At 35.0% G+C, this 25176-nt stretch overlaps 3 protein-coding genes across 3 annotated transcripts in view; 1 reads left to right on the top strand and 2 right to left on the bottom strand.

Annotated features, from left to right (window-relative positions):
• The window catches only part of LOC124542297 (cyclin G), a 38221-nt gene extending 33017 nt beyond the window's left edge, over positions 1-5204 (bottom strand). The window contains exon 1 of the mRNA XM_047120261.1: positions 5055-5204. The gene's annotated coding sequence lies outside the window, so the exon portion shown is untranslated. The remainder of the gene's footprint in view (positions 1-5054) is intronic.
• A 3004-nt stretch (positions 5205-8208) lies between these two features.
• LOC124542116 lies at positions 8209-17738 on the bottom strand. The gene is made up of 11 exons (XM_047120048.1): positions 17392-17738; positions 15554-15655; positions 15089-15213; positions 14120-14271; positions 12645-12772; positions 12236-12342; positions 11788-11904; positions 11414-11547; positions 11071-11341; positions 9979-10093; positions 8209-9612 (listed from the first exon to the last, which is right to left on the bottom strand). The coding sequence occupies exons 1-11, from the start codon at positions 17545-17547 to the stop codon at positions 8743-8745; spliced, it is 2277 nt and encodes a 758-aa protein (XP_046976004.1). The 5' UTR covers positions 17548-17738; the 3' UTR covers positions 8209-8742.
• A 430-nt stretch (positions 17739-18168) lies between these two features.
• Positions 18169-24573, top strand: LOC124542115. Its single transcript, XM_047120047.1, has 5 exons — positions 18169-18866; positions 20935-21126; positions 21863-22035; positions 23355-23568; positions 24504-24573. Exons 1-5 carry the CDS (start codon positions 18700-18702, stop codon positions 24571-24573), a joined length of 816 nt encoding a protein of 271 aa, XP_046976003.1. The 5' UTR covers positions 18169-18699.
• The last annotated feature ends 603 nt before the right edge of the window (positions 24574-25176 follow it).

The following is a 25176-nucleotide window of genomic DNA, read 5'->3' as shown; positions in this document are numbered from 1 at the left end:
ACTCCAACTCTTTTGAACTGACTCTATCTATCTATCGTATATAGTTATGTACCAACGCGGAGACAAATAATCATTACTAGTTACCACCTAAACGCCTTAGGCAACGAGTTAGGCTCGGGTTCCATCATAGGACACTAATTACTGTAAATAACAGCATTGTAAATCTGTTTATTTGTAAAGAGCAACTATGCGAGTTTCTTGCCGTTTCTTCTCGCTAGAAGCTGCTTTCCGAAACGGTGGTAGTATTTAAATACTGACGATTCGGAAACGCTTCATTGTGAAGTTTACTTGAATAAAATTGATTTTGATTTGATTGATTGAACTCTGTGTGCCAGTGAGTGAGTTGAAAACAAACACACACACACACACACACACAGAATATAACGGTCTAGTTCTGGACCAACGTTCCTTATCTCATATACATTCTTGCCTCAAACTCTGCAATAATTTTTGTTTATCTTTTTTTATATATAACTAGCTGTGCCCGCGACCTTCAACGAATTCAAATATAACGAAAAAAAAGTTATTGTAGCCAAGTTACTCCCTATTATATCAGTTATCTGCCAGTGAAAGTCCCGTCAAAATCGGTCCAACCGTTCCAGATATTCGCCGGAACAAACAGACAGACTGACAAAATTTGTAAAAATGTTATTTTGGTATACGTACCGTGTATACATATGCATTGAGTAAAAAAGGGCTATTTTAATATTACAAAAAGACACTCCAATTATATTATATGTATATGTAATAGATATAGATTGGGTTGTTTTATGTTTTGGGTCAATAAAGAGTCTATTTCTAATATGCCTTCAAATTTGAGTCGACATAACACTGTTTTTAGGGTGTGACTTGTTAAAACAGACCATTCCTCACTCGGAGATATAATACGTTGACCTAGTGACACATTTCAAGCGCGACGCGACCGCCATATTTGACAGATTAGGGACATTTTCGCGGGACGTATTATACTGTACGATGTACAACACAAGTGGTATTTCGAATGACAATTATGATGAAATCGCAATTTTTGAATTTCTATTTTAAAAAAAAAAATGTTCTGAAATGTGCCCAGTATGTGCTATGATATGCCTCTTGAAAAAAAAAAATTCTCAAAAAATATATTTAGTATGAGTAGGTAATTTATTTCAAGTCCGATTAGGACCGCTACTTTACTTTATCGAGCTTGTTAAAACTGTGCCGTAATGTGCAACACATGTTGAGCACAATTTAAATAAATTCATCATAATGGGCATCAACAACGTATCGGAAACAATCTAAAGTAGTTCAGAGGCCAAGCTGTAATATATCTTTATTTATAATACAACACTATTATATTTAACTTACAACCACTTTACTTTCAAGTTCCGATAACAATAACGATATTTAAAAAGTATTTATTTCCCAAAACCATAGAGAATATCATAGATTATTCTTTCGACCAATCATATCGCGTTAATTTGATGTTAAATGTTTACTTAGTTTTGTCTTTGGGAATTTAATGTAGCTCAAAATTTTATAATCCCTTCCACTTAGTGGGGGAGACCGTGTAGGTACATCGCACTCATCATTCACCACCCATTAAGTGAGCCAAATCTACACTGGCAAGACTCATCATTCCACCCACCCACTAAGTGAGCCAATTCTACACTGGCAACAAGTCTAAGATATCACATAGGATATATCTTTGTTTTCAAGATTGGTGACGTATGGGGGTGTGAGGAATCGTTATTATTTCTTACACCAATAATATCTTATCAAAATTTAATTTTGATATTATTAATTATCAAAAGCATTGTTATAAATGTTTTTCTCATTACATAATCGTTGATTTGACATTCAAATTGACAGCTTGTTTTACTATGAACTACTTCATCGAACATTATTAATAAACCGGATTATTAAAAAATATTTTATATACAAAACGGAAGTCACGAAATATTAACAATGCAATAATTTATATTATTAATAATCATTTCCTACTACGCGTTAAACACGACCTCTAAACGACAATTGCGCACATATTTCGCAAACAGCTGTTCAAATAAGTTTTGCAAGCGACTTGATAAGGCTGCTATGTATAGTGCGACACAACTTAGATGTAACATCGGCAAAACTCATAAAACCGATCACATCCGAATTGAGTACGCCATCCCAAATTATCAACATTAATTTCTCATATGAATATGATCTTTACACAAACGTAATAACTTGTAATATCACACGACCTAATATATTCGTCAAATTGACGCGTCGATTTACATGCACTCGCTGTCTCGGGTCGAACTGACGCGGGAATCCATAGCGACGAATAGCGTCGAATGGCGCGATAGGGAGCTGTTTCTTTTGGTTATTGAATTTACCGATGCTACGTCTGAGTTGTGTCGTACTATACCCACGTGACTTAGAATAGGGAAATAAATAAATGACATCAGTGATCACTTTACGTATTCGGGACTTGCTAATTGGTCTGATATATTTTTGACTACCAACAGTATTACTTAATATATTTATCGCTTAAAGAAAATAATATCATATATTATTTATACCTGTCAGGAATGATTTTGTTGAAAATGTGTTACTACCAGCGCGGAATGTAGAAAACCTTTGCCTATATGCATTTTACCCGATCGAGGTGGAATTAAATAAAGCCCATGTCCAATCACAGTACTCAATAGTTGAGGATGTATAATTCTCTATCTCTACAGTACATCAAATTTCATCGAAATCGATTCAGCCGTAAAACCGTGAGAAAATAGACAAAATTAATTGCACTTAAATATACTATATTTACCCCTACATACATACAGACATACCTCTTTATAATATTATCATAAATACAACAAGATTCCACTTAACTACTCATATTTACTACCTATCCCCCCCCATAACGTGTACAAAAACTAGTCTTAAATAAATAAAAACAGGATAACTTTGCTATCAATATTTTCCTAATACTTAAGCCTGCTTTTATCAATCTTTAGATAATAAAAAAAAAATATAGATTTATACGTACCGACTATTTAGCAATATGCTATATAACCCAGATAGATAAAAATGCCCTAAATGGAACAAGTTGAGATGATAGTAGGCAGACTGTACATAAAAGCCATATTGATATCATATATCAGTTGAAGGGGTAATGACTATGCCATCCTACTGCCGAGACTAAAATTTATGCGTCTATGATTGAGTGTTACCACAAGTAAAATGTAATTTTAGTTCTAGACAAAGGTTTCTTATCAGATATATTATTGTCTTGCGTCAAACTTCACAATGATTTATGTTTATCTAATTATTTATTATTAAATTTAGGCTTAATAAAGAGTGTAATACTACTATTAACTATATCTATACTATTTCTATGTGCCACCTGCTTTAAATATATATATTAATATTTAAAAGAGAAAACCAACTTTATACTCATGGCAACACTGTTTAAATAAAAAAAATTACAATAATTTATTCTCTTTTGAATCTAAATACGTAACTTTTATTTTTATCACTGGTTTATAAAATTGAAACATTTCTCATGAATGGAACGAGACATTCTAATCTTTGAAATAGTTTGAACATGTGCGCAGCACGCATACCTGTATCACTGATATTTACTTATCAAATTAAGATATCCGCTGAACCATATTTAATAGTCATTTAGAATACGATATTTTATAATCATTATGATCGTATGGGTCACTGATCTCTGCAAATAAGCTACCTTACAAGTCGTCACCGCCAACTTAGAGAGAAGCGAAATAAGAAATCCTTACCATACTGCTTACGTTTAACCTTGGGAACTAAGATGTTATATCTGTGTCGTTGCACAACACTCAACATTATAACCATTAAAATCTCTAACAGTAAGAGGCACATAACCTTTACAGACAGGGTTAACATTTCAATTGTGTGGACGTTGCACAATCTTTTAGTTTACGATCTTAACATTTTATAAATACATTAAATGATGAACGAAACAAATTCTTAGTTTGCACAAATGAATGACAATTTACGATGGAGAGGTTAACTTAAATGTGATAGTCTAAATTTATTTTTAGAAACATATAAGATGTACGACACCAATATTATTGTCTGGATCATAGTCAAATTGTCACAATTACCCTATATTATTACATAATTTAGTTTTCAAGATATCTATTTATCGGTCTGAATCTAGGAAATAGAATATAATGATAGATATAATTCAGTTTAATGTATCTGTACTTTAAATTATATATATTTCATTGATAATAGTTGTTCAGTACAGTTTGAATACTACTTTATTGAATTCCTTACTGGTTGTCGATTGAATCTGATATCTCAACCAGAAGTAGCTTAACTTTTAATTTAACACTATAATATGACAATTCAATAGTACTTTTATTACAAAAAAATATTTCAATATTTATTCTTTTTATTAACGAAATTTTTACATAATTGGTATATAACGATGAAAAAGTTCCAATAAAGCATGGCTTATGAAATGTAAATTTTTCGATAATATGTATTAATAAAAAATAAATGAAGGTATTTCGAGATTTTAAAATAAAAGAAAAGCGTTTCGTGACATAAAACGTCGAATTTTTTAAATACCACGTTTATTCTATAAATATCCATTGTGTAACTTCGCAAGTTCCGACAAGTTAGTTAGTGAACTTTATAGAACTTTCTAGAAACTATAGTTATATCGTACAATAAAAAATAATACTACATATGAGAAAAAATACATATTTCATGCGTAGTTTTATTTATAAGACTTCGTATAAAATTCGAAATTCCAAGATAAGATTTTTTTTCTTATAAGTTCATATTGGAAACGTCACAAGTGTTTAAATATTTAAAGTGTATTTGTGTCATTTATGTATGGTTTTCGAATAGGATTATGCAAATAATGTCGAAACTAAACTGTTATTTGACGATAAAGACATCAGTTGACCCAAAAAACGGGATGCCGAGTTACTTAATGTAGGTTATGTTAAATTCGAAACATATTTTATACAATTTTCGCAAGAATACAGTTATACGTTAAAAATAATTACGTGTATCGGAAATCAACTTACCCGGATGCTTCCGTGGTAGTTTTGGGGTTGAAAACTCCTTATAGCTTGAGAAATTTTATTTTACACCTTGCACAAATAAAACCTTGATCACTAATCGTATGACTGTCATATTCAGGAAAAAGATGGCCGACCACCCAAAAATTACGTCATTACGCGGGAAAATCAAATTACTCCTACACGTAATTAATTTTTAGCGTATAACATTTTTAACAGAAAAGAAATGGAAAAATACTTTAGTATTCCTCGTTATGACTTACCTCATAAAAGGATAAGAGATGTGAAGTTGAGAAACTCTGATTTGTTTTCTAATACATTTGGACGATCGAGTTCAGTCCAATTCCGCGCGCTGTTGCCAAACCGTTATTGCGTCAGACAATGAATATTGTTCACAATCACACATTTCAAACAACTTGTACATAACTTATTGTTTATATCCTTATAAAATGTTCACGTATATGATTATAATAGAAAAAATCAAATGAAATTAAACTTTTCTATTGACGTAAAGTTTCACTTGATAAGAGCGGCAACGTCGCAATCTTCTCACAAAACGAACAAAGAGACTTTGATATTCTGTACTTATAAAATATTAATGTAACATTTCAATGTTAACAGCCTTTTAAAATGGAAGTATAATTGATAAGCTATTAGTTAGTTAAGATATAATTGTAAAATAAGTACACAAATACTTTTTTATCGAGACAACTACTGTAACTGACTAGTATATTTGAACTTGTTTTGATGAAGCGAAGCCTACCAAACTAGTAAACAAAAAGTGAAACGATGTTGCCCTATGAAAATACATGGACATAAAAATTCTACTAAAATGATTTTAAAATTTAGTAGAATTATTTATATTTTTATTAAAATATATTATTTATAATATGTTTCCCATATTTATTACTTTTACGTATTGTTTTATTATTATTATTTTTTTAAAGACGTCTTGTTGGTTTGATATGAAGAATTAACTTTTTAAAATAATTAATAATATGATTACATCTAAAATTACTAAGACAGCATGAAATTATATGTTGTTATTACATTTGTTTTAAATTAATATAGTAAAATAACATAGTGTTCGAAATATATTTAGAGCGACTTGTGAATTCAAAAAATAAACCTATTTATCTAGGGATAATTCCGCGTCGATTGGTCAGTTAAATGATTAAAGCATTAAGAAGAAAATAATAGTGTAATATCTTATTGTGACAATTGATGGAACCAGAAGAAAGCTATTCATAAGAGTTTCTTCTCTTAACAAGATATTTAACGCGATATCTCAGCATAATGTTTTAAAAAAGCTTGCCAAGTTACAGAATAGGCTATTTAACAATGAGAAAAATAAAGTGACAATAATTTTAATCAGTACACATTATCACTTTAAAAATGGTTATTTAAAGATACAGTCAGTGCCTTCTGCGTGCAACCGGAACGTTACTCATGATACCAATTGAGAAATCGTTGGCGGTAGTTACAAATAATATTTTCTTTTGTTCTTCAAATAGACAAATGCCACCTTAGTCTACCCGTGACCACGAAAGCTGTAAAGTGCTCGAAACGTCGGGTAGTCCAAAATAATTAATATACGCGATTAAAATCCGTTATAACTAGTTTTATTTAAATGGTTATTTATTAACGAAAGTTGAAAATCATACTTACTTTATTCAAAAAACCATAAATAAAAATGCATTTTTTTACCAAAACGCTTCTGATTGGCAGAGCTTATGATGAAGTCACTTGCTTGGTAACCTTGCTTGCCTACTATATGTACCACAGATTAAAATACAGGCCAGTGAGGTTACCGAACCCACTGCAGCGCCATATTTAACAAGTATTGGCGCTATTTAAATATGAAATTTTTAATATGATATTTTACGGAAAATATGTACTAGAATTAAAATCAACTTTTAATGGGTTCCTTAACCTCTAAAAAATAATGTATTTTAAAAAATAATGTAAATGGACTTTCAAAACGATTGGTTTTGAAAGTCCATTTACATTATTTTTAAATAGCCTATTCAGAAATATATTAAAAAAGATATTAAAGATTATTTGTCGTCTATATATATACATATGTATGCGTGGCGGCTTTACTTAGAGATCACGATTTGGCTCCGCTCCTACTAGAGGGCGCCACAAGGACTAGATACTTCACCACTTCTGTGTATCATTACATAGTATAAAACAAAGTCGCTTCTCGTAGAATGTCTGTCTGTATGCTAAGATCTTTAAAAGTATATAAAGATTTTTCGAATGTGATGTCGTTAATAAAAAAAAAATTTTGAACTTACATTGCAAACGCTGGCTGAACCCTACGAGATAGATCAAAATAATGTACTACAGCATTGTACACCTGAAATTGATCTATGAAAATGTCCGCAGTGGTTTTTCATCCTTTACTTTTTACGAGAAACAATATCTTATTTACGAAGCGACTTCAAGCGATACAATAATCCTCATCCAATTAAGTGCCTCAAAATACATTGTGAATTTAATATATATCAATATATCCCTGAACTGACTGAAAAAAGTGTGAACATTGAATATAAAGATATTATGTAGTATATTTAGTGTCAGCACTGCCGTGCGAAGCCCTAAGTAAATGAAAAGACGAGATATACACGTAACTTGTTTATTAATTAACCACGATTTGAATAAAAACATTAAAATTAAAACCGTATCAACGCTATCATATTCATTTAAATACATTCCTTTAGCAGTATTAAAAGTTATTACAAACATACTTATATATATTTAAGTATAATCATTGTGATAACATAGTGTATTGCTGTTATTAACATATAACAAATTAGGATTAAACTATGAAACAAATGTATATTCAGGAAACTGAAATAAAAATATGTCCGCTGAACCAATTATCTATTATCAATGATATTCTAATAAACAGATATGTTATATCTATACTAAACACCGTTTATTTTAGTTTATTTTTACATTTCGTTAAAAGCAAAAAGGACAGCTTGATAAAAACAATGAGTAAAAGGGATAACTAGATGTTTTAATTACGCAAAACGTATTACTACGTAATTATGATGTATTGTAACGTATTACTACGTAAAACGACTGAAGGCAAACGTCTCAATTAGGACGTTTTCTAGTCTTCACTTCACTAGAACATCATTGTCTATTATCTAAACACATGCAAAATTTCAAATAACCGAACTAATACATAAGCAAAGTCGTGGAATACTAGTAGATATATGATATATTTATAATATAAAGATATAGAAACGTTAGCAGCAGGGATAGTGGACGAGTTGATAATAAGGGACAACGAGCATTCCTTACCTTAGCGACCTCAGGTTAGTTACACCGGCTCACTCACCCTTCTGAGTATGTGATTAGTGGCTCGCATATATAAGATATCAATTTACCATTATCAAAATAAATTAAAAAATGTTATTCATTAAAGGAGTACTTTATAGAAAGAAACGCCTGGAGTTTGTCTCGGGCTCCATCATAGGACACTAATTACTGTAAATAACAGCGTTGTAAATCTGTTTATATGAAAAGAGCAACGTATATATAGTAATATATATAGTGTTTGATTATCGACGGTTCAGAAACGCTTCACTGTGAAGTTTACTTGAATGAAATGGATTTGATACGTTCGAAGGCCCACCGAGTGACTGCCTGACGTTTGTTGGATCTGATCGCGTGACAATCAAGTCTGCAGCTTGATCTTGAAGAACCGCTCCAACGACGTCTGCTTCAAGCGGCCCGCAGCCCTGTCGGCTCCGAGCGGGCGCTCCCTCAAGGGCGCCCCGGCGCCGTCGGGCCGGCTCAGCGCGCTGTCCGCGCGGCTCAGCACGTATTGCTTCAGCACTTTCGGCGAATCCTTCGTCGATTTCTTGTTTCTCTTCTTGCGTTTCGATATTTTCAATTTCAGCTTTTCGTTCTTGAAACGAATCTTCAAATTTATGTTTCGATTGCGAATCGATACGTGCGTCTTCGATTCACGCTGTTTCTTATCGACTTTCTTGTCAGATTCTATATTTTCTACCATTCCGGTAGCTTTGCGTCGCTTGCTGGCGACACCGGTCGTCGGGCGTTGGCGTTTCCGCGGCTCCTTCGAATGCGACTCGCCGTCGCACGGATGGCGTCCGCCGGGTCTCCCGGGGCCCTCGCCCTGCCTGTCGACTTCGCTCAAGTACTGACTCTTGAACGCCTCGATGTCGATGTCCCGGCCGCTCTGCAGCTCTTCGGCGAAGGCGCTGAACTCGAACGCGCACTTCTCACTCGTCTCGGCCGCCGCGCTCTTAGGGCTCTCGTCGCTCTCCGCCTTGGTCGAGTCGATGTTTACGGTCCGGTCGCTCTCCGATATCTCGATGGAGTCGTTTTCGATATCGATTCTCCTCAGTGTCCTCGGCGTGTCGCCCGCCGGCGGGCTCTGGTCGCTGTCGCAGTCCGCTGCGCACTCGGCGGGCAGTGGGAACGTGCTCTCGGGCGCCTCTTTGGGCGATTCGACTTTTATCTCCGAACCGGTTAGAACCGGTTCTGCATCTTCAGCTTTCGATAGCTCTGGTATATTTTCCTGCAACATAACAATTTACTTGTATACTAATTTCAACCATAAGAGAACGGCAACATCAACATCCTTGGTGGTAGGGCTTTGTGCAAGCCCGTCTGGGTAGGTACCACCCACTCATCAGTTATTCTACCGCCAAACAACAGTACCAGTGTAACTACAGGCACAAGGGACGTAACATCTTAGTTCCCAAGGTTGGTGGCGCATTGACGATGTAAGGAATAGTTAATATATCTTACAGCGTCATTGTCTATGGGTGATGGTGACCACTTACCAACACTTGACAGCAAATAGACGCGATGTTATTGCTCTTAAAAGCCTCCTCGAATAAAGGATATGTCGATGTGATTCGACTCTTAGGGCATCTCCGACCTGCAAAGCGCGTTCTGCATCGAGTAACTTCTTCGGGGAGTGCCACTCCCGCACCAGCTCCTTGGTTTTAGCGGTTTCCTTCGAGATGTTACTGATGAAGCGTTCCAGGATCTCGCTGTAACAGATGCAATAATAACATCAATCTATACATGTAAGAAAATACGAGCGTCTGCTTGTAATATTAAAATAACCAGTTTTTACTAAATACATATGCCTTTAATACATGCTACATATACCAAAATAATATTTTTTTACAATTTTTGTCTGTTTGTTTATTTGTTCTAGGTAATCTCTGCAATGGTTGGACCAAGTGTGACGGGACTTTCACCAGCAGACAGCTGATGTAACAAGTAACTTAGGCTACAATAACTACTTTTTTGTTAAATTCAAAGTCGTAAGTAATAGGCTATTTGACTGGTTTTTAAAATCCATTTTAAATTATTTAGTAGAGGTAAAAGTTGATTTTTTAATTTCTAGTACATATTTACCGAAAAATATCATATCCAAAATTACATATTTAAATAGCGCGCGAAAACGCTACTTGGCGCTGCAATGTGGTCGGTGACGTCACTTTCCTGTATTTTAATCTGAGGTACGTATAGTTGAAAAGCAAGGTTAATAAGAAAGTGACTTCATCATAAGCCCGGCCAATCAGGAGCGTTTTGTGTCACGTGACCTTTGAAAAAATACAATTTTATTTATGGATTTTTGAATAGATTAAATATTATTTTCAACTTTCGTTAGTATGATTCACAATTTATTTTTTGCATTGTCAAATAGCCTATTATAAAATTAACCCAAAAGAGTCGCCCCTGATGATCAGCCTGATCGATTTCACCGTGTATCAGATCAACAGATTTTCTAGACAGTTCAATACATATGACATGTTTGATGAAACCTTTTTTAAATGAAATTTTCTCAGTTCTCTACAATAAATATAAAATATTAAAATAATAAAATTATTTTTTTAATAAATGGTAATAAAATATCACTTATTTTTCCGTTGTTTTATATAGGTTTGGTCGTGAAAGAGCGACAGACTTTTGTCTGAGTTAGTTTCACATTTATAATATTAATCGAGATGTCACTCACTTGACGACCTTCCTCTTGGCGACCAGAGGCCCGGGGCGCCGGCAGCTGCGGCGCACCTCTTCCAGAAGGCTCCGGTCCAGCACGAGCCGGCTCTCGTCCAGCTTGGCGAACAGCTCTCTGCTCAGCAGCTTCAAGGGGGAGAGCAGCTCGTTGTCGACGCTCCCCGCAGCAGGCGCGGCGCCCGCCTTGGTGCGGCGCAGCGACATGCGGCTCGGCATGCGCGGGCCCGCGCGGCGCGGCGGCGCGCCCCCGCGCGGCGCCGGCAGCGGCGCTGCAACACACGAGCGTTATGCGCACTGCGGGCGGCGCGGGGCGGCGACGGCGGCGACGGCGGCGCGCGTACCGCGGGCGAGCGCCAGCAGCGCGCGGGGCGGCGGCCGCGCGGGCGCGCAGGCGGCGCACGCGCGCACGCCGGGCCCGCAGTGCGCGTGCGCGCCCTCGCTGCCGCACAGCACGCACGGCGTGACGGCCCACGCGCTGTAAGCGTTACGTTATTATATTGTAGGTGCAGACTGAAAAGCAGCTTTAAGCCGAGTCTACGACCTTTTTACCAGCATAGATTAATGTGTTTTTTTTTTTTATTTAGTAGTAAGAAATTTGTTAACATCCTCTATGCTTGGCGAATAAACTTCTTTATTATTATTATTATATGTTACTCGAAGGGAATCGGGGATTCAGGTCTTTTTTTTCTATGTTATAGATGCGTATTGTACATACCCGGAGTCAGCGTTGTGGTCCCTGCCCAGGGGGCACTTGCAGTCCTCGACGGTGCACGAGAGAGTGCGCTCGTATATATCCGAGAAGGCGTTCTGTTCCAGCTCCCAAGCCGCGTCCCTGAAATTAGCATTTTTTATACATTAACAGCCTGTTAAATTCCCACTGCTGCGTTAGGGCTCCCTTTGAGGAGACGATTAGGAGCATATTCTATGCTGCTGCATTGCAGATTGGTAGTTTTACATGAAGCAGGATTTAGTTGACATTAGTCACATAAAGGTTTCCTCACTATGTTTTCCATCACTGAACTCGAGATGAATTATTCAGCAGTGCTTACCTGGGTTGGAACTGGGCCATCTTGGCATTTACTCAACCATGGAGGTTGTCATAATATACAACATTACAGGATATATATTTAGACTCAATATTGATATATTGTTTTCTTTCTCACCTATCCGGTATGTAGTATCCTTGGTCCAGTACCGCTTTGTAGAAGCGATCTTTATTGTTGCACAGTGGACATTTCAAATAATGGACGCCAGCGCTCAGAGCCATACGCTGGAAATGATATATAAACATATGATTAGTGTTGAAATGGTAACATAAAAATACTATATAAATATACTAAATAACTAATACTTATGTATGTCTGTCCCTATATAAGCTCAGATCCTATGCTAACGGATTTTAATGGTTGCTTTTAATAGATAGAGTGATTCGAGAGGAAGGTTTTTGTATATAATACATCAACAATATAGTAAAGAAATTTAGACATTCTCTACAATATTTTATATCCGCATTGAACTTGTAAGAAGCCGGTTCGGGTTGCTAGTTAATTAATAAAGTTAAGTCTATAATACCTCTAAGCAACTTCTATGAAACCACGCATCCCTCCCACAGCACGGGGGCCAGAATGTCTGGTTAGTCGGGAACCCATCCACGGGCTCGTAGCATATCACACAGACAGATTCCAAAACTTCTTGAATCTCTGAAATTGATACAACAAAAGTATATTACAATAGGCTATTTGACAATGCGAAAAATAAATTGTGAATTATTGTAATCAGTGTATATTATGAGTTTAAAAATGGTTATTTACTAAAGAAAGTTAAAAATAATACTTAATTTATTCAAAAATGCATTTTTTCAAACGTTTGTCACATGACACAGAACGCTTCTGATTGGCCGGGCTTATGATGAAGTCACTGTACTGTACCACAGATTAAACTACAAGAAAGTGACGTCACCGACCCCATTGCAGCGCCATATTGTCAAGTAGCGTTTTCGCGCGCTATTTAAATATGGAATTTTTAATATTATATTTTTCGGCAAATATGTAAGAGAAATAAAAAACACAACTATTACTAGGTTCCTTAACTTCTACTAAATAATATAAAATGCATTTTAAAAACCAGTCAAATAGCCTATTATGTTACAGGCAGGCGGGCTTACATTGACAATACGCTAATAACCTTGAGAACTAAGATGTTATGTCCCTGATTAGTTACACTGGCTCACTCACCTTTCAAAATAGACAACAATCGTACTAAGCATTGATGCTTGATAGAATGTTTTAAATGGGTGGTGAATACTCAGTTGAGTTTGCACAAAGCATTACCAACATGTTAATTACCTTAATATTTCTTAGATTTATATGCATATTTAAAGTCTGTCTGTTGATCTTTCATAGACAAATGGCTGCACCGAATTTGATGAAACTTAATATGAAGCAAACTTAGGAGGTTCTTAGATTAAATCTATACATATAATAAAATTGGAGTGTCTGTTTGTAATATTAAAATTGCCATTTTTGACTCAATGCATATGTATGTATACACGGTACATATACCAAAATTACATTTTTTACAATTTTTGTCTGTGTTTGTTCCGACTAATCTCTGATACGGCTGGACCGATTTTGATGGGACTTTCATTGGCAGATATATTTTTTTTTTTATGGAATAGGTTGGCGGACGAGCATATGGGGCACCTGATGGTAAGTGATCACCATCACCCATATACAATGACGCTCTAAGAAATATTAACCATTCCTTACATCAATGCGCCACCAACATTGGGAACTAAGATGTTATGTCTTGTGCCTGTAGCTACCGCTCACTCATCCTTCAAACCGGAACACAACAATAATGAGTACTGTTATTTGGCGGTGTAATATCTGATGAGTGGGTGGTACCTGCCCAGACGGGCTTGCACAAAGCCCTACCACCAAGTTACATAATAAGGAGTAACTCAGGCTACAATAATATTTTTCTTTTGTTAAATTCAAACGCGTACAAGGTCGCCGGTCACTAGTGTGTACTAAATTAAGCCTTACCAGTCTCGCTGAAGATTTTCTTATCAATTTTCTTTGACTTTTGATTCCGTTTCTCTCGATTTAGTTTGTTATGGAACGACATACGGACTCTCGCCTTCGCCATAACTCCATCCGCTATCTTTTGCTTCGGGGCGTGATCCTTGCAGAACGATCTGGAAATATTTTAAAGCATATTACGACACAACTTAGATGTAGCATCGGCAAAATTCGTAAAACCGTTTACATCCGAATTGAGTACGTTATCATGCGAATATGATCTTTACACAAACGTAATAACTTGTAATATCATACGACCTAATATATTCGTCAATCCGACGCGTTTACACGCACTCGCTGTCTCGGGTCGAACTGACGCGGGAATCTATAGCGACGAATAGCGTCGAATGGCGCGATAGGGAGCTGTTTCTGTTGGTTGTGAATCGGCAGTAATCGGTTTTATTGAGTTTGCCGATGCTACATCTGAGTTGTTGTGTTGTACTATACATAATTAACAAATGTTTTTTTTTTTTTTTTAATAATATATAGGCTAGTATAATGGTTAGAACATTATTGTGCTTCACATTTCACATAAACAAACTATAAATTTCCTACTGTTGAGCTAAGGCTTTCTCTCCCTTTGAGGAGAAGGTTTGGAACATATTCCATCATGCTGTTCCAATGCAATTGAAATTAGTTACATGCAGGTTTTTTCACAATTATACCCTTCACCACGAGATGAATTACAAACTCAAATTAAGCACATGAAAATTCAGTGATGTGTTGCCTGGATGTGAATCCGTAATCATCGATTAAGATGCACGCGTTCTAACCACTGAGCCGTCTCGGCTTTTTTCTAATTTCAACTCAAGAGTATAGGCCTCCTCCATCTCACTGAATTTTTTTCTATCTTGAACTATTCTCATCCAATCTTTGTTTAAGAATTTCAAAAATCATCTTCCCATCTTAAAATGTCAATTTAAATATACTAACTTATAATTCCCATAAAACAATGAAACCGCTTGCTTTTCCCTTCCACACGGCAAGTGAAACTGTTTTCTACACTGAGTGACGCTGCAACCCAACGTAGCGCCCTCACGACTGCAGTACGAACATTTCTGGAATAATTATTATAAAAATATAAAAATTAAAGTAAAGTAACAGCCTGTAAATTTCCCACTGCTGGGATAAGGCCTCCTCTACAATTAAGGACAGGGTTTGGAACATATTCCTCCACGCTGTTCCAATGCGGATTGGAATTTCGATTTTCGATTAAATTAGTCACATGTAGGTTTCCTCGCGATGTTTTCCTCCACCGCTGAGCACGAGATGAATTATAAAGACAAATTAAGCACATGAATCAGCGGTGCTTGCCTGGGTTTGAACCCGCAAGCATCGGTTAAGATGCCAGCGTTCTAACCACTGGGCCATCTGTTGTTGTTGTAAATGTACACTTACATGTTTCTTACTCCTTTCAATTTCAGCCAATATATCTGGATACAGGAATCCAAAAAGGCCATCTTCATCCCTACCCTTCTGTATAAGACAGCAAGATAGCAACTGTAACATATAAATAAACATAGCTTAGTAGCGTAATCAAGATATATCTTGTAAAAGGATCATTTGAATACTATGAATAAGGGATGTTTTGTATGGGTCATTTTGGATCTAGATACAGACATATATAAGCATTAAAAAGTTTTTTTTTATGGTATAGATTGGTGGATGAGCATATGGGCCACCTGATGGTAAGTAGTCACTGTCACTCATAGACAATGATGAAGAAATATTACCTATTCCTAAAAATCGTCAATGCGCCACCAACCTTGGGAATTAAGATGTCATGTCCCTTGTGCCTGTAGTTATACTGACTCACCCTTCAGACCGGAACACAACAATACTGAGTGCTGTTATTTGGCAGTAGAATAACTGGTGAGTGGGTGATACCTACCCAGACGGGCTTGCACAAAGCCCTATTCAATTTAATTAGAAATTATTTATTTTATATAGTAATTGCTTTTACTTGTCACATTTGTAATACTAAGCAGTCATTGTCGTTGTTACATTATTTGTTTTGTTAATATCTCCTATTTTTATTATAGATATTTATTTATATATCTATTTATTAAAGAATATATGTTTAATTATATTATATTATGAATTCATACTATAAGTAAAGCTACTTAATATTACTGTACCCTTCCCGTATATGTAAATATTATGATCTGACCGAACATTGCCTGGAAGAGATAGCTTCTTAGTGATAAGGCCGTTTGTTGCACCTCATGCAACTTTGTATAACAGAAGTGTAATTTCTTGTTTTACGTTTAAGTTTGCGTATATATATACAATAAAGAATTAATAAATAAATGCTGGCAAAGTCAGTATGATGTAGAATAACACTTAACAGCCAAAAAGCATCATAATTGATATATCAAACAAAGATATTATGAATGTGAATGGCTAGACATATATTTTGATTATCATAATTTCTGATAATGAGTTGATGCTCAACCCCAAAATATAAGTAAATGTCATTTTACCGGCTTTTGATATTAGATTATATATCAAGATAAGAGTTGTTTCAGAAGATTCAACTTCAGATTATAAATTTATTGCAGGGTGGTATAGTGACATACCCCTTTTTATTATATTATGGATTTCTAGAAAATTATATTTTCAAATCGGTCCTGCCGTTCCAGAGATTAGCCGGAACAAACAGACAGACAAAAATTATAAAAAAAATTACTTTGGTATATGTACTGTGTATAGATACATATGCATTGAGTAAAAAAGGGCTATATTAATGGTGCAAACAGACACTCCATTTTTATTTTGTGATCAAAGTACAAAAGCTCACATGAATTAATAATGTGTTTGAATATACATGTTATAGCAAATAAATTAATTGTCATAGAGATGATAGAATTAAAATGAACAAAAATTTAGCTTGGTAATGCTAGTACTTTCAAATTAATGTAGAAACTATGTTTATGTATGTATTGTGATTTGGGAACTTGTAATAACTCTAATTGAGATTTCGTTCATTATTATTATTCCAAAGCAGTGTAATGATCGTTACGGTTAATATCTCATGAAAATGTGATCACAGGAAGTTAATTTAAACAGTAACAGATTTTAACATTTGTCGTATATTGTCGATTCTAGTGTGCCTACAATACTATGATTTAACCGAAAACAATTTAATGGCAGATCAAGATATTAAAAGTATCGCCATCACTCACAAAACATTAATAGCATGAAAAATATTTATAGCAAATTATTTGTAAACTTACCACGCAAAAGTAATGACAATAAATATCACCTATCCTGTACAATTTACCATAGGTTGTTTCTTCATCGACCATTCGCTGGCAAAATGCACACGGTGCTTGTTTATCAGCTAAGGAAGCAAGAAATCTACTTGCTTTTATAGTTTTCGTAGAGGCCATGATTAAAAGAAACACTAGTAAACAAACAAAAAATAGCACTTTGGCTACATTAAAGCAATCAGAGAATTACAACTGATATTAATTAATTATATTTTTTAGATTAAACTATTAAGTAACCATGTTTAAGCCAAAAGTAAAACATTTTGTATGTCACAACAAATTGAACAGTAAAAGATTACCGTTTGGCGGCAAATTTCGTTTTCGTTCAGAAACATATTGATGTGATTTTTGCTTTTATTATTTGTGTTCACTTCATTTTTGCAAATAATAATTTTCACAAATTGATATTATTAAAAAAATATAAAATATTGTCATGATTTTAAGAACTTAATTCTTTGATAGCGAATTACGGTAATTATTTTATGGCTTTAAGAACGTGCTACATTTTGTCTATGATATGAAGAAAATATATATAGTTTTGACGTAGCTTTTAACTAAACTTGAGCGTCAGATATTTTTTTCAGTGTCTAACTGTATCCTACAATATCTAAAGATCAGAGATTCTTAGAAACCAAGCGTTATACTCGAAAACACATTCAAGGTTATTGTTTCGAACAAGGAAGTAAAAGGTGCTTTGTCTATGGTAAAAATGATTTTTCATTAAAAATTATGAGCAATTAGTGTCAAGCAACACTTAAATAAACGTCAAAAAAATCCAAAAAAAAAGCCGAAAGGCAACAGTTGTAGTTTTTAATTTAGTTTATAAACTTATTTGTGTTTTATTATTGTTGATAGTATCTTTAAAAGTGTACCAACTATTATTTTATCTAGTCTTAAACATACCTATTTTAGTTTGCGGGCAAACTGAGGTCCTTGACGTTCGCTAATGTGCCATAAAAATCTTGATGGATGATTCTTTGTTGTGAAAATAGTGATTTTTGGTGCTTTAAACAAGAGTTGTACAGCGAAATAGTTTGGAAAACATTCGCGTTATGATTATTACACGTCTCGAATGTGATATTTATTGAAATTTCCTTTCTTTTAAGAAATCCCGCCATAATACTGCAAGTGATTTTTTGATTGTTTCGTAACATAATTTAAGCTGTAACGTTTTTAAAAATGGAACAATTGTTCAACTTAAGCGGGAAAAATACCAGTGCTGATGTAATACGCCATCCGTAGAGTCTAAAAAGATTCCAATAAGAAGAAAATATGTCAACTCTACAGGATAGTCAATCCTTCTGGAATATTTCTAGTGATAACACGGATTTGAAATATGAAAAATGTCGTAATATAACCGAGGAAATATATAAAAGGATTGATATAACATTTAAGATAAAGAAACTGGAGACAGGAACGCAAAGTGAATCTGATTACAGGTAATAATAACTTAAATAACTATTATAATATCATTATAATCTTATATATTAGATTATAATGATATTATAATAGTTAACCTATTGATTTAAAGAAATTCAAAAATAGAATAAACTTTTTTTTTTTTAAATACAAAAATTGATTTGAATTCTGAACAAAGGACTAAAGAAGGAAATGATGAGACATTTCCAATATTTTTTTTTATAAAAAATATTTGTATGTTTGAATAACAATTCGTATTGTTTATTGCGTTGATTAGGAATGATTTATTACTTATATCACTGTCTTGTTGGTGTACTGGCTTGAGACAAGGTAGATCACGAGATCCTGCGTTCAAACCACAGATTGGGCCAAAGAGAAGTTATCAATAAAGATTCTTAGTAACCGGCCAGAGTCTGTAGAAAGCATGTAAAGCCAGGTTGACAAGAGTTCTTTTCATTTATAATGTTTTTAACACCTTTGAAGATATATAACATTAAATTTTACTAGCATCAGATGTTAAATTTAATTGTTTAGTGATAAGACCATGGTGTCACTTCTATGATAAATAATATAAATAATATATGACAGATTTCTGTATCGTTACGATTACGACAATATTCTTTTGTTTACATACATTGTATACTATAATACCCTGTGTAGAACACTTGTCTTCATTGAGATCGGCTGGTATTGCTTAAATCACTTAGGACAACATTTTTCTACCAATTATCATGATATTTTGCATTCAGATTGTTGATACTAAATAAAATGAAATGGTTTTTTTTTTCTTGTTCCGAAAAGGTACATATTATTTTGTCAAATTGACATGCAAAGGAAGATTTAATACAGATTGATCAGTATGGTCAAGATTACATGCTCAATTTACTTCAAAAGGCATACTAGTAATAGATGTATTGAATGAATACACGTCACCGAAAAACATACAATAATTATAATTAGATAAAAAATAATTGCTATCAAAACCCATAAGAACGATCAATAAACTATTAACACATTAATTTTATTACATTCAATGTATTGACATAGAAATTTAGAAATTGGACTAAACACATATTAACAAACAATCAAAATTAAGGGCGTAACCTTTTTCACTTTCCATCAAGTATTATGGATTTGGTTAATATATAAATCTGACTAATTTACGTACGCCTTCCTGTTCAAGAATAAAATGATATTAGTTGAAATAAAAGGAAAATAAAATAAAATATTCAATGATAGGACTAAGTAACCAGTTTAATTGGCCTCATCATTTTAGTACATACATTAGTGGATGTATTTTCGAGGATCTAAACTACAGACAGACAGAATAAAATTACTCTTGGTCGTGTTTGTGAACTCTTTTCATTCAACATATCAAATTTTTAAAGTAAACTATGCTCTATTCCAATCACAAGAGGAGAAAAGCAAAATAAACAACATTTGATGAAAAGTCATTGGTTGAGACCTTGATTTATCAATGATATTTTCTATAGATTTTCATATAATAGCATTTCAAATGTTGACGAAACTGTTATCGGTATTTTGGAAGTAAAATTAAAGTGTATATAGTAGTTAAGTGTAATAGTGTTGTATTATAAATAGAGATATATTAATCATGAACTATTAGTAGTGCAGGATTTAGCTGAGTTATTAGCTAATCTCATATATATAAATTTAAGATAAATATTTATATTTTTTCCTATTTCCATAACAATAGGTTATTAATAAGTTGTTGATTTTGTTAAGAGTTGTAAATAAAATTTGCCAACTATTTAATGATAAGAGCTGAAATGGTCCAGTAGTTAGAATGCATTCATCCTAACAGATGAATTCGATTTCAAACCCAAACAAGCACCGTTACATATATGTGCTTAATTTGTGTTTTAAATCATCTCGTGCTCGGTGAAGGAAAACATCGCGAGGAAACCTGCATGTGTCTAATTTCATCGACCCGCATTGGAACAGCGTGGTGGAATATGTTCCACAATCTCCTTAATGGAAGAGGAGACCTTATCCCAGCAGTGGGAAATATAGAGGCTGTTCCTTTACTGTTTTTTTAATAATAAAAGCATTGTTTTTTAATTCCAGCGATCAAATAGACAGCAATGAACTCAGCAATGAAACAGATCTGTTCGCTTGCGACAAGAGTTCAATATCGAGCAGTACGGAGCTAGAAGCGCTGGAGCATGGCAGCGCTATGTGCGAGAAGTTTATCAACAATAACAACAATGAGGAAACGAAGAAGAAACCGACAACAGTGTATAAGAGGCCTCGGAAAAGGTATGTCAGGACAACAAAATAAACACAAGTACACAAACGCTTATTTTGACTACTCCTAAAACAGTCGAGATGGCCCAGTGGTTAGAACGCGTGCATCTTAACCGATGATTGCGGGTTATATAACACCGCTGTTTCATGTGCTTAATTTGTGTTTATAATTCATCTCGTGCTCAGGGATGAAGGAAAACATCGTGAGGAAACTTGCATGTGTATAATTTCATCGAAATTCTGCCACATGTGTATTCCACTAACCCGCATTGGAACAGCGTGGTGGATATGTTCCAAACCTTCTCAAGGGGAGAGGAGGCCTTATCTCAGCAGTGGGAAATGTACAGGCTGTTACTTTACTTACTTTTAGTATTCCATCGGTTTTATAAAGTAAAAGAAAAAAATAGATTTTAATTGATACTTTTTTTTAAAATAAATTTTTGATGTTGTATTTTTGACAAATTTTGAAAAAAAAACTAAAAAACCTGATAACCCATAAATGGTTCACTTTTAAATTATGCATATGGGGGTTAAAATTATTGCAAACAGTCACCCCTATCACCTCTTAACTGATATACGTCGAGTTACCAATAACCCTGTATAATAACAATATATCATTTTTAAACATATAAATACATACATAGTTTCATTTATTAAGGTAATTTGTGCGATATAATATATATGTTATGTGTGTTCGAAGGTTTAAGGTAATTTGTGTGATATAATATATACGTTATGTATTTCGAAGGTTTCGCAAGCGCGTCAAAAAACAGCAGCGTTCGCAGCGCGATTCGGACGGGTCCAGCGACGAAGCGCCTCTCAGCCGGGTGGCCGACTTGGACTTCGGCCGCGAGAGCCGCGTCACGCCCTCGCCCTCGCATGCCGTCATGGGCGTGCCCAACGTGGTCATCACACCGATCGGTAAGATGATATAATAGGCACGGATCCCCACGGACGAGACAACCTAAGGATTGGACCACCATTGCACTACATTGCAATAAGAAGAAGACACCACTGGGTCCACGGACCCTGACCCATCGGGTCAAGAACAAATGACGCCGTAGCCGAGGCTACCGAGGAGGACTAGCACGGGTAAGGAGGGTAACCTCGAGGCCCGTACCCAAGCCTAGCCAAGGCCAGGCTGGAAGACCCGTGATGATGATATAATAGGCTATTTGACAGTGCGAAAAATAAATTGGGAATTATTGTAATCAGCAGGGCCGTATTTAGGGGAGGGCAACCGGGGCAACTGCCCTGGGGCCTCCACATTAGTGGGGGCCACAGTTTTCCGCAAGTTAACAAATACCGAGATATAGTCAAATTATAATAATGTTATTATTTAATATTTTAAAAGTTACCGATACAAGCAAACAAATCATAGCTTACTGATTGAAATAAAAAAGTAATTAATTCATGATAATATAATTATTAGGTTGTTCATGCTTCTGTTTGTCTAGGGCCCCCACTGCTTTGTGGCCCGGGGGCCTCCAGACCTTTAAATCCGGCTCTGGTAATCAGTGTATATTATGAGTTTAAAAATGGTTATTTACTAACGAAAGTTGAAAATAATACTTAATTCATTCAAAAATCAATAAATAAAAATGCATTTTTTCAAACGTTTGTCACGTGACACAAAACGCTCCTGATTGGCCGGGCTTAAGATGAAGTCGCTTTCTTGTAAACCTTGCTTTTCTACTATATGTACCACAGATTAAAATACAGCAAAGTGACGTCACCGACCCCATTGCAGCGCCATATTGTCCGAGTAGCGTTTTCGCGCGCTATTTAAATATGGAATTTTAAATATGATATTTTTCGGCAATTATGTACTATTGATTGTTATCTAACGATGCTTGTAATCTTACGGTGCCATATACATCAAACGACAGTTAGGATGTTCGCCAGATGGTGCCATGTCAAAAGTGCTTTTATAAGCGTTATGTATCAACAACAAACAACAGTCTCTAAATTTCCCAATGCTGGGCTGATGCGTCCTCTCCCCTAGAGGAGAAGGTTTGGAACATATTCCTCAACGCTGTTTCAATGCGGGTTCGTGGAATACACATGAGGTAGACTATGAAATTAGACACATGCAGGTTTCCTTCACCGAACATGAGATGAATTATAAACACAAATTAATCACATGAATATTCAGCGGTGCTTGCCTGGGTTAGAACCCGCAGTCTAACTATTTGGCCATATCGGGTCTATATAAAAATGAATATATTTGCATATTACAGATTTAAAGAAATTCAAGCTGCCATTGCCGGAGAAGAAAGCGATAAAGAAGAATGATTCAAAGGAATCCAAAGAGAAGACTACACCGTCTGCCATAGACAAGCCGTTGGATGAGACAAAAGAAATCATCGAGAAGACAGTCGCTGAGAAAGGGAAGACCGTGGAATGGAACTGCTCAATCTGCAGCCTCTCCTTTCGAGGCGAGAGGGGCCTGAGGTGATAATTATTTACATATTTTGTCATATTAGTAATCCGCCCACTTGTCAGACATTTAAGTTCATGCTACTGTGCACGCTTGTGTGCAAAAGGTTACTATACAATTAATGAGTTTATGATCGATAGCACACCTTGGGAATGAAACGATCGCCTCCTGGCTATTTCATCTCATATAAAATTGTTTAAATAATATATGAGACAAATAAAAAATAAAATAAAAAAGAAAACCCGCTGAGTTTCTTTCGCCGGTTCTTCTCAGGTCAGGGTATTTTCTTTTCCGGTTCGGAAAAGAAAATACCCTGACCTGTGGTAGTGTTTCAATTGACCATCAATAAGAAAGTGTAATGCTTCTACATTGAATAAAGATATTTGAGTTTGAGTTTGAGAATGCACAAGTTGTTGGTAAGTGGTCACAAACGCCCATAAGCAATGACATAGTTAGAAATATTAATCCTTACATCGTCAATGCGGCAAACTTGAGAACTAAGATGTTATGTCCCTTGTGCATGTAGTTACACTGGCATTCACCTTTCAAACCGGAACATAACAATACTGTTGTTTTTTGTGTTGAGTACTGTTGTTTGCCGCTGAGATCGCCGCGTGGTCAGAACGCGTGCATCTTAACCGATGATTGCGGGTTCAAACCCAGGCAAGCACCGCTGATTCATGTGCTTAATTCGTGTTTATTATATCACTGGGCGGTGAAGGAAAACATCATGAGGAAACCGGCATGTTTCTAATTTCATAGATATTCTGCCACATGTGCATTTCACCAACCAACATTGGAACAGCGTGGTGGAATATGTTCCAATACCTTCTCCTTAAAAGGGAGAGCAGGCCTTAGACCAGCAGTGGGAAATTTACAGGCTGTTTTTGTTGTATATGTATTTATGTAATGATTGAGATATTTTTTATTGTTATTTTTCTTATTCCAGGCGTCACATGACGATGTCGCACATAATAAATCCCGACGAAGCAAAGAAGTCCAACAAGAAAGACGAATAGGTAAATTGAAACGTCAAAATTAAAAAAAAAAAACATTCGAAAATATAAAACCTCATTTGTTTGAAACTTTTTACGTCAAATCTGACATTTCATGTGTGGATTTTTATCGGAGTCGGGAGAAGTATCTTCGTGTAAAAAAACAGGCCCTATGTATGAAATTGAGATAATGCTGCAGCTAGACTTATGAAGTCTAATATGAGATGTCTTCAAGAATCTTTTGTTAATTATAAAGCCAGTTTAATAATTGCATCGTTCCATTAATACCAAATTAATGCTAAAATTTGTACCAAAATAAAGCTATACTGTAAAAGTATTACATATATTTTTACAGTATAGAATTATTTTAATACAAAGTAACAACTACGAATATCGCTCTGATACGTCAAAGCATTCAAAGTACGATAAAATTAAGCTCATTATATATTCGCCCTGTCTCTTTCTAACTTTACAGTAACACATATGCGAGAAAGAGATGGAGCGAATGTCAAATCGATATCATATGCGTTTCATCTCTTTCTCACATATTGTACAATGTTAAGTTAAACAAGGACGGCGATATCTGATATTTAATCTAAAATTCATACTTTAGGGTTACTGAGATAC

This window comes from Vanessa cardui, chromosome 30 (genome assembly GCF_905220365.1).
Source record: "Vanessa cardui chromosome 30, ilVanCard2.1, whole genome shotgun sequence".
Lineage (NCBI taxonomy): Eukaryota > Metazoa > Arthropoda > Insecta > Lepidoptera > Nymphalidae > Vanessa > Vanessa cardui.
This window is presented reverse-complemented; position numbering and strand designations above follow the sequence as displayed.

Excerpts from the sequence above, each read along its gene's own strand:
- LOC124542115 (XM_047120047.1), top strand. The coding sequence starts at position 18,700 with ATGTCAACTCTACAGGATAGTCAATCCTTCTGGAATATTTCTAGTGAT. Across the intron at positions 18,867-20,934 it reads CAAAGTGAATCTGATTACAG|CGATCAAATAGACAGCAATG; the intron begins GTAATAATAACT and ends TTTTAATTCCAG. Across the intron at positions 23,569-24,503 it reads CGAGGCGAGAGGGGCCTGAG|GCGTCACATGACGATGTCGC; the intron begins GTGATAATTATT and ends TTCTTATTCCAG.
- LOC124542116 (XM_047120048.1), bottom strand. The coding sequence starts at position 17,547 with ATGGCCTCTACGAAAACTATAAAAGCAAGTAGATTTCTTGCTTCCTTA. Across the intron at positions 15,214-15,553 it reads TTGAAAGGAGTAAGAAACAT|AAATGTTCGTACTGCAGTCG; the intron begins GTAAGTGTACAT and ends TAATTATTCCAG. Across the intron at positions 11,905-12,235 it reads GGATACTACATACCGGATAG|GGACGCGGCTTGGGAGCTGG; the intron begins GTGAGAAAGAAA and ends TGCTAATTTCAG.